The sequence below is a fragment of the Cyrtonyx montezumae genome, unplaced genomic scaffold, assembly GCF_038088225.1.
Source record: "Cyrtonyx montezumae isolate F1298 unplaced genomic scaffold, pur_monq_1.0 scaffold_2, whole genome shotgun sequence".
Lineage (NCBI taxonomy): Eukaryota > Metazoa > Chordata > Aves > Galliformes > Odontophoridae > Cyrtonyx > Cyrtonyx montezumae.
Genome location: NW_027071936.1, coordinates 36,811,626 through 36,825,690, shown reverse-complemented (window position 1 = coordinate 36,825,690; position 14,065 = coordinate 36,811,626). Strand labels below are relative to the sequence as shown.

At 36.8% G+C, this 14,065-nt stretch overlaps 1 protein-coding gene across 4 annotated transcripts in view; it reads right to left on the bottom strand.

Annotated features, from left to right (window-relative positions):
- PDLIM5 (PDZ and LIM domain 5) overlaps nt 1–14,065 on the bottom strand; it is a 110,465-nt gene that overhangs the window by 61,706 nt on the left and 34,694 nt on the right. For all 4 annotated transcript variants that reach the window (XM_065736909.1, XM_065736905.1, XM_065736908.1 and 1 more), the window contains exon 3: nt 12,960–13,111. In XM_065736909.1, coding sequence (XP_065592981.1) covers nt 12,960–13,111 — 152 coding nt within the window. The remainder of the gene's footprint in view (nt 1–12,959; nt 13,112–14,065) is intronic.

The window sequence follows — 14,065 nt, the reverse complement described above, 5'->3', positions numbered from 1 at the left end:
GTGTGGAGGAGTTTTAACAGCTGCATTGTTCCAATGCAGCTGTTACCAATTACTGGCATGCATTGTGAGGCCAGTCTGATTACAGCTTGTTTCATCTATATATAAACGCATTATTTTGTTCCTCAAAAGTTTGGCATTCAGATGGTAACTGCAAGGCTTCAAAATTGAAGTCTATCTGTGATGCCCCGGATAGCTATTTTGAAGTGTGCCAACAGAACTAAAACGTCACTAGAGATCATGCCACTCTCTGAAGTATGTGTTATTTTAAGACCTGAAGATAAACTGTGGCCAACTTCACATTGTTTCCTTAAATTTTTCACTCAATAGCTAAGAATGCAGCTTAAATTAAATTAATGATACCATAATGTGCATGCTAACTGACAAGTCACTGACATTCAAAAAGGTACTGTATGGGTTGCAAATCAGGATGGAAAGAAGAGTTTCACCTAAAAACTGTGAATGGCAAATCATACTGGAGACTGTAGGATAATACAGATGATCCTACATCCTTTTTCAACAGCACTAGAAAGATATTCTGATGAGAATGGTGCTGAGAAAACATTTAATTTCTTGAAGTACTAGAGCTCTGAAAGCATTGGACCAGATTACACAAACTGTTCCTTAAAAGCAGTTTCATACTAATTTGATTCTGCAAATTTTTACACATGGATGCTGCTTTTTTAGTAAAAGATGCTGATTTAGTGAACCACCAGCATTGCTTTTCTTGGGTCATCTCCAAGAGAAGACATGATAGGCCATATGCACAACCACCTTTTTCTATATCACTAGAACTGGTCAACTGTGAAATTACTGCAAGCACTTGGGTTCCTTTATCCCACAGTCAAACACTTCCACATCTACCATTGCAGATGAGGAAGTACAGGAATACCACAAACTTCTTTTGGGCCATGAAGCCTTTCCACGCCCCCTCCCCCCCCCTTTGGCTTCCCTGTATGATCATTAGCAAACCACTAGTAAATCACAGTAACCTATAGCAGAGGATAGTATTGGACCACTAATAGCACATACTGTATCTTCTGTTCCATATCACCTAAATGGGAAGCAGTCAAGTCTGATAAGATTCCCTTCAAGAAGGGCAATCAATAAACAAACAAACAAACCAAAACCAACTGCAGATAGGCAGGCATATAGATAACAAATTTAAAAAAAAATTAAACATTGAAAATTTCAAAAAAGCAAGAATGATTCAATGACTCATGATGAAAGAAGTCTTCTATGGTATTTAAAAAAATAAATACTAAAGCAAAAAGCAGTAACTTTGTTTGTCATAGGAGGAATCAGATGAATTCTTAGCACTTTTTAAGAACAGAATCATCTGGGTGAATTACCCCATGAACAGGGCAGACAAGTAAATATGTAATGTTTGCAATTGCTGCAGCTCACCTCCAATAAGCCCAATAAGCAGCTACTCATGGCATCTCTAACAAGGAGACATTCACTAATGGTAAAATACTGGGAGGTTGGAGGGAATTAAAAAAAACACAACTAAGCCAAGAAAAATATTACTGATCAAAATTAAAGGTATAGGTTTAAAATAAAAATCCTTGAAATTATATTTTCAGTCAAAGGCTCACAGAAAACTACAACCTTCTCCACCTCTGATTTAAAAAGACAAAAAACAAAACAAAACAAAACAACTTCACAGTGTCCTTTACTCATATCTTGATCAAAGATGGCCTGAGTCTGCCAAATACTAGATTATGGCAGAAGCAGTTCAGGTCCAGCCCTGCAAGGTATTATGTTTCTCCAGGAAGCCTACTATGTGCCTCAGGCTCTATTATCTTTAACATCAGATTAAGTCCTCTTCATTAAACAAAGAGCTTTTTTCCACTCCAAGAGAAATTCAAAACTTAACTGTATTTTATTTCAAAGTAAATTTGTTATTTTAAGTATGAAAATAAAATATTTAAGACAGGAAATCATCCTCCTTACTAAGATAAATCCACCAGATTAGTACCCACTTATGTTAAATGCATTTCTGATTTCTCCAGCTTCTTCTTTTAAATGACCAACAACAGCATCAAGTTGATACAACATTGATTTTAGCACTGACATTCCACATCCTCTCAACTCTGTGACTGAGTAACAGAATCTATTTTTATTTCTTTCTGTTCCAAAAAAGCTCCCTTCAGTCTTTTCAAGAAGAGTAACTGGTACAAAAATACACAAACACACTCTGTTTGTACATAGTTAAATTTTTCATGTTGCTCAATTTTTATACCAAGAGAAGGTATGATAAAATCACACTTCTCCTGGCATTCATTTCACTGTCACCTTAAATGGGGTGGTGCTTTTTGGCTTAACAAGTCTTACTGGAAAATGAATAACTTGAGCTCTTACCTTCCAAAACATGGAAAGGAGATAGCTGGCAAAACTTTTGGCCAAGGGACTTTAAGATCCCAATCAACAGCAGGCACATTTATGAATTTCAACAACTGAGAGGCCTTGAATGGAAACTATTACAAGTTTTTGTTTCTTAAAAAACTGTTACGTTATACTTAGCACAGTACATGTATTTAGCGACTCCATGTGCCACTGAAACTTAGTCTGCTCAGATGGAATGGCTTTGTATGTAAAGGAAAAATAATCTGTTTGTAATTGAGAAGCATTAGCTATCTCTGAAGTCACTGTGTTCATTAAAACTTTGGCTTTCTGAACTCTGATACATTTCAAGAATGTACTCTACATTCTGTTTTTCATATTAAATTTTAGTAGTTATTAGTGACACTGTGAGGACAATAAACTCACTAGCCTGGTTTTGACTGTTTTTCCACCAAAAGTGAGTGTATAATGTTCCCTTTGCTGAAGCGCACACAGTTTCCACAGCTTATTCCTTTCAGCTGAAATGTTCTTAATCTGGCAGCAGTCATAGCTCAAGCACAAAAAACAGAAGAAACAGAAGAAGCAAGCCCCTCAAAACAACTGCCTTTCAGGTAACCCATTTACTTGCCAACTTAATTATCCAGAAATTAACATCAAACATTGCCTTGGAAACTCTCACATGCTGACAAATTCTCTCTGAACTCTTGTGACCATCTCAAGGCAATGACTTCTAAAGTCATTAGTTCTTATTTTGGAGGGTTTTCTGCTCACATCTACACAACACTAGCTGCTCAAGCTTTTTTTTTTTTCCCCTCTACCCAATGGTATTTTAATAGTGTACTGGTAAAAATTAACTAAGTTAGGATATTAAAGCCTGCCAAAATCGTTGGAGAAAAATACTTAGCTGACATTATAAGCTTAAAGTGCAACAAGGCATTAAGAAGAACGTTTAAGATCAAAAATATGAAAGGATATAAATTCTGTTGCGAATTTAAATGTGACTGAGATTGATATCGTTTGCAAATTGTGTTTTAATGACAAAGTATATTCACACAAGAATGCAGGTAAAAAGCTCAGACCTACACATGCACCAATATTTTATAAAGCATACACAAAACATGTTGTACACATCAAGCTCAGTTGAACTTATCTGAAAAAATAAATTACTTATTCAGTTTATAAGAGAAGCAAATGTCATCAAGTCAAAAGAAAAGAAAATCCAATTTCCATTCAGGTTCCAGATTGCACCCATTTTTTCAGGTGGCAAATTACTACCTTCTTCCTCGTCACAGAAAGGAAGGGAAACTTTTCTTTACAAGCAGTTTCCAAGCAGGGTTACACAAAGCTGTTCTCAGCATGGTTTACTTTCACCTCCCTTCTCCACTGAATCACCAGTTACCAGTTAGGACGAGTCCGGCCACCAGACTAACAGGTTCATGGATCCAACATGCTCCTCTTCCAGAGAAAATTGTCTCTGCCATTTTTTCTGTTCTGTTATTGTTCAAGCTTAGCATTCAGACCAGAACATGTCCACCAGAACAAATCTTTTCAGTGCCAGGCTAGAACATGTCTTATTGGAAAATATGAGGTAGGGGTGGGATGTTTAATCAGTATATGTATAGCTATAGCTCAATTATAATTCTAATACTGAGTAACAGCAGACTTAACAGATGCAACTCATCGGACTATTTTACAGGGCAGTTATTCTCTGTAGGGTACTTTGCACCAGAACTTACAAGAGCATAACATCATCTTATTATCTCATAGGAAACTTCTCTTTGGGAAGCAAAATCTGTGCACCAAACACTGTTTATCAGTTCAAAGTAGAATTCTGTCATTGAATTGTAAAAATAAATGTAATAAACAGTATTCCCCTTGGTAGTTCTTGACAGCAATAGGGAGAACAAGCGCTTAAATTAAGCAAAAATGACTGGTAATGGTCATCCTTAAGTGAATGGTGATCATAGTAACTCATGTAGTATCTTCTGCTGAAGTCCTTGGAGCCTCAATAGTTATCAAGCAAGGTCAGATTTTTACTGTGTGAACAGTAGGTAGAGGTTATCAGTGTAAGAAAAAAAGGAAATCTCTACAGTTTTAGAAAATAAAATATTGAAGCCAAATAAAATCTGCAACAAATCCAGAAATGGCACTAGAAATTACACATTTAAAAACTAAATCAGCTCAAATAGAACAACAGCTGAACCATCAAGATCTCTTACAGAAAATATATTTTGCAAGCAGTGCAATATTTTAAATCAAGTTCTAAATAGTTGTGAAGCTGTAATTAGTTGCTTTGCAACAGCAGATAATACTAAAGCAGCAAAAATGCCGCAGCGCTTACGCAGCATGTGTCACTATCAGTGTGCAAACTGTGGAAGTTTATTACAAGGTGCAGAAATGAAAGTCAGAATTCTTTTAATGGCCTCCTGGACAGTATGAACATCACTTCAAACAAGGAAAAAAAAACAACCCTAAAGAATATAACTTTTCTAATGGCCTGTAACTTATTAATAAATAAACAAACAAAAACAAAAACTCATTTACACTGAGGTTTAATTCTAAGTGGGAGGAAACATGCACCATCCTGAAGCACAGCTGTGAATCTACTCCGTAGACAAAATAAAAAGCAGAACCAAACTTAGAAGCTACATGCTATTGCATATTTGCAGTCAAAACCAGAAGTATTCAATGGCTTGATATCTGTATTCTTATGAAAAATCTTTCCACATCCTGGCTTCCACCTATAGCCCTCCCAGAGATACACACTCCTATCACTACTACCCACCACAAGGAGGGAAGACAATGAGTAAGATTTGCTTAGAAAGTTTCTAAAGCCATTCTTGAAAGTGCCATGGCAGCCCAGAGCATCTAGGAAAAAATAACAAAGGAACGGCTAAAGTCCATATTACACCATCAGCTGAGATAATACACTTCCCTTTTGTGCAAGAAGATGGCACATCTCCTACTGAAGGGAAGTTTTATATCACACCACATTATCTACTGTGAGCAAAATTCATTATTGTAATTTGAATTGTTAGACTTCCACAACAAAGATTAGCTTAGTTTTATCCTTATTTTCCCAAAATTTTATGCTTGAAAATAAATGGTATTTACCACTGCAACCTACCTATTCACATTTTGAGTATTAAATTTCAGCTTGCAAACATTAGTTCTTGCTGTACACAGTAAAACAGAAATTTAACCATGTGGAGTACATTAGAGAATTCCCTGCTGCCCACAGAGAATCCCTCAACTTAGCTTCTTCACATTCTGAAAGAACGCACACATGGGCATCAAGAGAGTTGCTCTAACTTTTGGTTATTTCCAACTAATTACATAGTTTTAGGTAAAGTAAGTTTGAATAAATTATCACAGTTTGCTCCTGTCTTCAGAGATATAAATCAGTCATGTCATATTCCATCTAGAATACTGTTGAAGGAAACATTTAAGATGCTCAGTAAGTTACAATCTATCCTCAGTACCTGGCATTGTCCTCTTTACTTTTACTATGGAATTTATTATCCTTTATTACCAAAACACATCTACATATTTTCATCCTTGCAGCTCTTCAGGTCCCCAGCAAGGCTCTGTGGTAGACAGCATGTAGAAGACTACTACTTTGCTAGCCCTCACTCCCACCCCCATTAGATGCATAGATATGACCCCAACAAAAATAAAATGAATCACTGAACTCTATTTTTACCCTGAAACCCTCCATTTTCATCTCAGCAACGCCCCTTTGAACTTCAAGGCACGTCTTTATTCAGTTTGTTTAGCCGCAGCATATTTTGTGGTTCATCTAATTGCTAGTTAACACGCAGCAAAATGCTGTGCACAACAAAAGGTTTTGAATTCCAGCTGGAAGCAAAAGCTTTACCCCTTCCATTTATTTAGTTTGCAGGCAGACTTTCCAAAGGCATGGCTTAGCCAGCAAAACCTGTTCAGCTGCTACATGACGAACAAAAACTTTCTATCCCAGCTCCAATTAAAAAGAAAAAAGTGCAAATACCAAGAACACAAGAACACCTCTGCATGCAAAGGAGGAATCAGAGTATCTCCATCAACTTCAAATTCTGTGGTCAACCCTTCTGCCCAGTGCTGCTTAATTTCAAAACTAGGCACAGATAAAACATGAGGCACAAGAGTAATTCAGTTGCTTGCACTGCGATATGCTGTTTCTCCTGACAGTCAAGGTACTGCCAAACCCAAAGGTCAGGCTGACCAAAGCACTAAGGGATTTCCATGACAGGAGACACGCAAACTTGGATCACCTTTTCCTCATAGCAAGTATCTGTACTGGTGCAGGAGAACAGGTGAGCCCCAACTTGGCATTAGCCTCAGCCCTGCTGAGCATCACAATGTCCTGAAGCAAACCTGAAAGTCTAACAGACTAACTCTTCACTACAACACTGGTGGCACAGCTCTTCTCCTCCTTCATCAAAGATTCCAGATTTAAGAAAACAGAATAAAATAATTCAGAGTATATTAGGTTAAGCTGTCTGGTGACTGCTGTTGTTTTATTTTGCTTTGTGTTATTGCTATTCTTGCCTGATCACACAGTCATTCAGTGTAGATATTTTATAGAAAGAAATGAAGAGAAAAATGATTAAACTTACAAAAATGTGACAATTTGATATCCCTTAAACTCAAATTGTGATCACTGAAACCACTTTGGTGCCTACGTTCAACTAGCACAGGAAATAAAACCATCTTTTATATACTAAAAAGGCAAATCACTGAAGAACTAAAGCAAAAATGCCTATGTAAGGGAAACAATGATGACTAGTAAACCAAAGTGGGAGAAAAATAAGACTTCCTAATGCATTCTTGTCATAGCTTTCTTAAAACTTTATCCTTATATGGTTTATGGAAACAAAATCCACCCCAAGCAATCCATGACTCATAAACCATTAAGTACAAGTCTTAACTATCACCTAAAGTGAAACTTGTATTATTAATAGTCTGAAACCCTTTTTACACTTATAGTTCTTCTAATGGTTCCTTTATTTAACTATTATTTGTATTATATCCCTATTTTAGTCATTTTAATTGACAGTTATACTGTTTTCTCCCTTGTCTTTGCAGGCTATATGAACTTTTTAACCTTTAGGAATTTCAATTTCAGTACCAATGGCTAAGGTTAGCTCTTGGGATCCACAGTACCATTTCCAGCACCTCCACTGATTCTTTCTTTCTTTCTTTGTTTTGATGTTTTCTTTTCTTTTCTTTTTTTTTTTTTGAGTCAAAATAGTTTACAGACAGTATACTTAAAAAGCAAAGCAAGAAAAAAAGTATCTTAAAATCTGACTTCCCCAACTTCAAAACAGAAAATAAACAAGATCATCCATTTTGTCCACACAGTTTGCCAAAATACACATACCTCACAGCAAAAAGCTCTTCCTCACATGTTCTAGCAGATGAGGGTTTTTACACAATACATAAAATTTTCTTATTTTCTATTAAAATGGTAACAATAAAAACAGTGAGTAGAATGCATACTGAGGTAGGGTTATCTGCAGTAAGACTTTCTGAAATTGATAAGTCGAAAGATTTCCTTTGAAAACAGAAATCAAATGATCCATAACATTTTTCCATATTACCCCACCTCAAATCATGAGAATTTCAGTTGTTCTTAAGCTGGAAGTCTAGACTTTGTATTTGCTGAAGGAAGAACTCAGAAGATAAGGAAGAATACTATGATAAAGATTTCCTACTAAAGAAAGTAGATAAAATAAGTGTCTCTAGCATTGATACTTGCATTTACTATCTGCAGAACCCAGTCTTCAGGCTCATCTGAATTCTGGATCCAAATTTGTCCTCTAATATGGACATCAAAACTGCCAAGCTGACTCTAGCCTCACCTGAAGCTCCTGGTTAGCCCCATGGTTCTAAAAGTTCAGAAAAACAAAACCAAAAAATACACTGGTCTCCAAAATCTCCAAAATTCATTGTCTGCATTGCAATGTCCACATTCATTTGTAAAAATTGTGAACTCAGTCTTTGCAGAAATGGAAGAAGCATTAGAGAAACCACTCTGATGATGTACAGCACACAGATTTTTGAAGCACTGCTGTAAAGTGAGAGAGAAGTAAATAACACCAAGCACTCTCACGGGTGCTTCCCCGAATGAAGTGATCCCATAGCCTTCTGTTTCTGTTCTCAGGGAGAGATGAAAAAAAAAAAAAACCCTCCTTCAAAAGTAGTATCATTTTCTCACTATAAAGGTCTGTTTTATGAATTAGATAAATAAGATCCACAATATAAAAGTGAAAAAACGGCCAGCACCTTCCAGGATTTCTTCTGTGGTTTCTTTTTAATACTTGTATTGCTCATTGCCACTTTTTCCAGAACTTCCATGGGAATTGTGGTCTCATGTAACAGTAGAAATTCATGATCTTTATCTTTCTCAATTCCAAAGAATAATTAAGGCATGAGTCTGGAGAAATAATCCCTAAAAACAACATTTAAAATAGGTGCTTGCTCTTAGCTGTTCAGTAACTTACAGATTTATTTATGGAAACCCAAGCTATGTTACTGAAGTTGATATTCAAAAAGCAAGCATCTGGTTTCCATCTGTCCTCATGGGAACCAGGAAAGGGCTTTAACAGAAAGATAAAATATTGGGGTGCAAAAGAGCAAGGTCTCTGGGAGGAAGGGATACATTTCGCAATGAAATAATCCCTATCTATAAAATGTATATACATATATATTTTAAGAATATGAAGAAAGAAATCAAGCCTTAAAAGGAAGATAAAATTGCATGTTATAAAAAGAAAAAAACAACACTCCCAAAATATTTAGCCATAAAAAATATATTATTATTATGTATTATTTTAGCCATCTAATAGGAAAAATGAACAAATAACATCCACATATTGTATTTTAAAAATTGTGAAATTATAACTTTCATACTAACCAGAAAAACTTGTGTCCAAAGCAATCAGTTTTAAAGACATCGCCTGAACATGCTTCCCAGCACATGGAAATGTGAATCTCCTGGTCTGCACAGCTGGCAACTGCAACTTCATCTATTTCTATTTAAGCAATCTCCAAATAAAGTGGATTTTTAATTATGACTGCTATAATTCCAGTTCATTTCAGTGACAGAGGTGAGAATATTTAAAAAACAGCACGTGATATAGCCTTACCTATGAAGAAAGCAAGCTTTTATTCTCCCCTCTTCAAATCTTACACTAACACTGAGCTACAAAACATCTAAATTGGTTTTCCAAACTACATATGTGCACATCTGCCTCCATAAATATACTCCTTTAAGATGTAAATAAAGTTTCAGAAGGCACTGCTTTAAATATGCCTTCCAGACTAGCTACTTCTTGCACCTTCATTTCCTCCTCCTTTTATTTTTTCCACTTCCACATATTCAAAATTACATTAAACTGTATCAAATTCTAATCAATCAAGAGTAAAGCAGACAGCCATAGATGAGAGTACAGTACTTCCTACCATTTATCATGAACAAAGGTTATTAAGTGTTACCACAAAAAAAGTACCAAATGGAAATATATTCAGGTTCCTATAACTACCTTCACAAAACCTGGGCACTGCAAAAGTCATTAGCTCAAGCTGTAACACCTCCCAGTTTTCTTGGCCCTCAAGGTATTGCACTAATCAACTGATCTTTTTTTTTTTCTTTTAAAATGGCAAAAAACTGGAGCATTATCTAGGAATATATATACCCTTTTAGGACTAACTTCAGCATTTCTACATCATAGCTTTTTATATACTTTCACACATTAATACAGACATGCTTTTTTAAAAAGTCTTCCTATCCTATCTGTGATATTGACGCTTAATTTAAAGACCAATGTTGTTTCTCACTGACAGCTTCTCTTTAGTCTTGGAGGGAAGCAATAATGTCTCAGAATACTTCATTTAGTTTTGAGAAAAGAGGTTAGAATAGAAGAATGCAATTCTGGAAATCCCTCAGTATTAAAATTGCTTATCTCACTACCCTGTTTATAGCCTCAAGCCATTCTTCCCATGGGCAACCAGCATCTGCAGCTAGCATGAGTCAATACAACTTTGCAAAGCACTTTCTTCCAGACTAAAAAGAATAAATAAACCAACAAAGCAAATCTTTCACAGACAGGAGAGCTGGGAATGCACTGCCAATAGCTTTGGATTCATGAGATCCAGATGGAGTCAGAAACAGCTGAGCCCAGGGGACAGTAGAGAAGCACCACCACAAGACAGGACATCTGTCCCACTCACAGATGCTGGGATTGAGGCTATTTCTTTGATCTCTGATTGCCTGATCCTGACTCAGCCTTCAGCAGTCAGGTAGCATACACCAACCTGTGAGTCAGCTCCTGGGCAAAGTAGGAAGGGTGTGAACAGGAGAGGACTGGGTTAACTTATGATTAATTCAGTTTTCAAACCACATAGCAGTCATCTCTGTGCCCAACCAGACAAGTTACTGCCTGAATGGGACAGACCTCTTGTTCCTTTCTGATATCTAATATTAACCCTGCCAGTCAACTTAAAATGACAGTGGTTCAAATCCCTACTCACTGTTACCTGGGGGGGTGACTCAGTGGACTCCTGGAAAGCAAGGCATTTCCAAATGACCTGCTTGCCTTGTTAAAAACTCAAAAAGTGAATGACACACTAGGTACAGCGTCTGATTCCACTATTGTGTTGTTTCAGCTTTACGAGTTTCACTAGAAAAAATGCCCCGGGCATGAACCACACCACAAGATAATCCTTTCTTCAGAGGCTGAGAAAAAGGAATCCCTCATTAAGAACAGCTAAAGACCAAAGCACAGCAGGACAACAGACAAAACAAGAATTAACAAGCAGAGCTGAAACTGTATCTCCTTAGAAAAGAGAGCATTCACACAGGAATTCAGCTACATATCAAGTAGCACTGGGTACCACCACCACCCTGGAGAATGTGATGTTTCTCTGACCTGCAGCCATTTCCTTTTTTATTTCTGTACTCTCCAACAGGGGTTTTCCTTTTCTTATTGAAAGTAAGGATAATTTGTTCAGAAAGGTAGTGGTAACTGGTGAAGGCAATATTATTACGGGATTCAACCAACACTCACAGAAGAACTGCATTGCTGAAGGGGGGACAGCAACAATCAGCAGGGTGCAACAGTAGTTATATTCTTCAATAATGAGAAAAGATTGTTCTCATTGTGCAACAGCTTCAGTGGTCAGTTTTTCTGCAAGACACTCACATTATTAAATAAAAATAGCAGTCTTCTAATAAAAGCCAATTTTTAGTCTTGGGAGACTTGAGAGTCTGCAGGAATTTCTTGCTCTATGCTGCTGCTTTTCCTGCTTCAGTTCCAATAACGAGCACGTGAACATTCTGCTCTCTTTTTTCCATCCTGTTCCAGAACATAGCCCCATGCTAAGAGTGGTATGCTGAAATTTAAGAAATTTTAGGAACAGGCAGATTGGCCTGACATGTAACTTCAGTAGTGGTAACTGCAGTTCTCAAAGGGAGGCTACAAATTTGTGCAAGTGCAGTATCACTTTGGGAACCACCTGTCTCTGACCTCTGAGCTACAGTATTTCCAGCCATGTAACTCAAGGGTTGATCATTAGGAATAATCATCATCATCATCCAGCATTCAGCAGCAGAGATATTTTGCTGCAGGTAACATAATGGAAAGTAACTCTAAAATAGCCATGTGACAAAGTCAACTATTTAGCAAGTTGGCAGAATTCCAGTAACTGGACAGCATTGTACTTCAGTTGTTTCTGCAGTAAAACCAGACACCTTTAACCAAAATCCAATGCACAGTTTGGCTTTGCGGAACAGTGGCTATTTTACCTTGCACTATTCTACTGCTTTTTATACCTTAACTTTGCCCATTTTCTAACAATTTACTCCAGCATCAACTTTTTAGCCAAAAAATAGGTTCAGATCTACTAGTGTTCTTATGCATCCTAAAATTTCTCAAGTAGCAGGTTCTAAAAAACTTCAGATGTTGTTGGTTTTTTTTAAAAGCGCTACCAGATAGTTATCCTTTGAAGTAATGAAATCTCACTGCAGCTGTTTAAGGAAACTCTTCATCACAGTACACTTCAACCATAAGTATTGCTGTCTCCTGAAGAAAAAAAAAAAACTAAAAACCAAAAACCATACAAAAGCTTGTTTTGCCATGTTAGTTGCTATTGACTGTTTGCCCTGATGTTGTTCAGCTTCTGCTGAACTTCCAGACATATGTAATGGAGTAAGGGAAGGCTTAAAAATAATGTTGTAGGACCTGACACAAGAAGTGCCCTCAGTCAGCTAGAAGAGAGGAAAAAGTCCAGTCAGATCTGTTTTTAATTAAATACTGTTAACTGTTAATTTAAAACTGTCAACAAAACCGAAGTTCAAGGAGGAACTAGACATCATACAATGTGGAGGAGGTGACATAATGTTGGCAAAGATCTCTGCCTACCTAAGTAATTAACAACTAATACATTTCCTGAAATGCTATAAATCAAGACATTTCAGGTTACAGTAGTGAATCTTCCACTTAACTCCAAGCACTTTGTCAAACTACTTACGTGGTTTTATCCTCCAAACAACTGTTATGATAGTGATTAATTCTTCAATAAAAATATATTAAAAAAAAAAGAATAAGTTTCCTTACCTTTGCAAAGTCATGTTCAGATTGCCTGTACATGCCTTGATCTTGTTTTGTGCTTCTAGATGAGTCATCCCGTCTGTACTTATCCCATCAATGGTGAGAACCACGTCACCGATACCCACGTGTGCTTTTGCTGCTTTTCCACCGTCGTTAAGCTGAAATACCACAAAAACAGGCAAAGGAAATGTATTTAAATACCTTATGCTTACATCCTCTGAACAAAGGACAACATCTTACACGATGTTTTGCCACAGAAATGGAAAAAAAAATATCTGAGCTTCTTCTTTGTGAGCATGTGTTTGTGGATGTGGCAGTATCTCTACCACCTTTCTTGTTCTTATTTCACATTAATGACAGGAAAAACATTGCACAGCATTATAGATTTTTCTCCTCACTGACTGGCACACATCTGTGCACATTCACCAAGAGATACAAGCAGGGATATGCGCATAAAATTTCTTGGATAAAAGTTTCAGTCTTATCTCTTCACATCTGAGATTTCTCACACCGGTGAAAGGCAGGCTATAAGTCAAGTTTTTCAATTCTATTTCAACCTAAGCCATCTCTTCAAAGTTTATGTATTTGTCAATAGTTGGTTATATGTGTGGAAGTCTTTATTAACAGTGAAGCTATCTTTTCCCCCAGCTGCAACTACAAGGAAGTCAAAAGTTCAAAATTACAGACAGGCTAGTTACAAAATTTTGTTTTGTCTCACTCTTGGTTTATAGTTCCAGTGACCCGCAGTATACTCAGAACAAAATAAGAAAGGCTTCTTAAAAAGTCTGACTCTTTGATCAAGGTCACTGCTGAAGTTCAGCTCAGCTGCCTTTGGTCCACTTTAACAGAGCACTCTAAGAACAAAAACTTTTCTGAAGATCACATTATTGACTCTGACTGAATAATATATTAATCTTTTCATTTGATGCCACTGGCTTCATTCCCAAGGACACGCACACACACACACACACAAAAGCAACCCATGCTAAGATTTACCCACTGATTTCTAATTAGAGTCCTCAATCTGATGAGCACTCTGTAGCTAGCTATTGAGAACAGTTCTCTACGGTGCAAATTTCTTCTTTGTACCCAGGTATATTTTCTCTCTTACA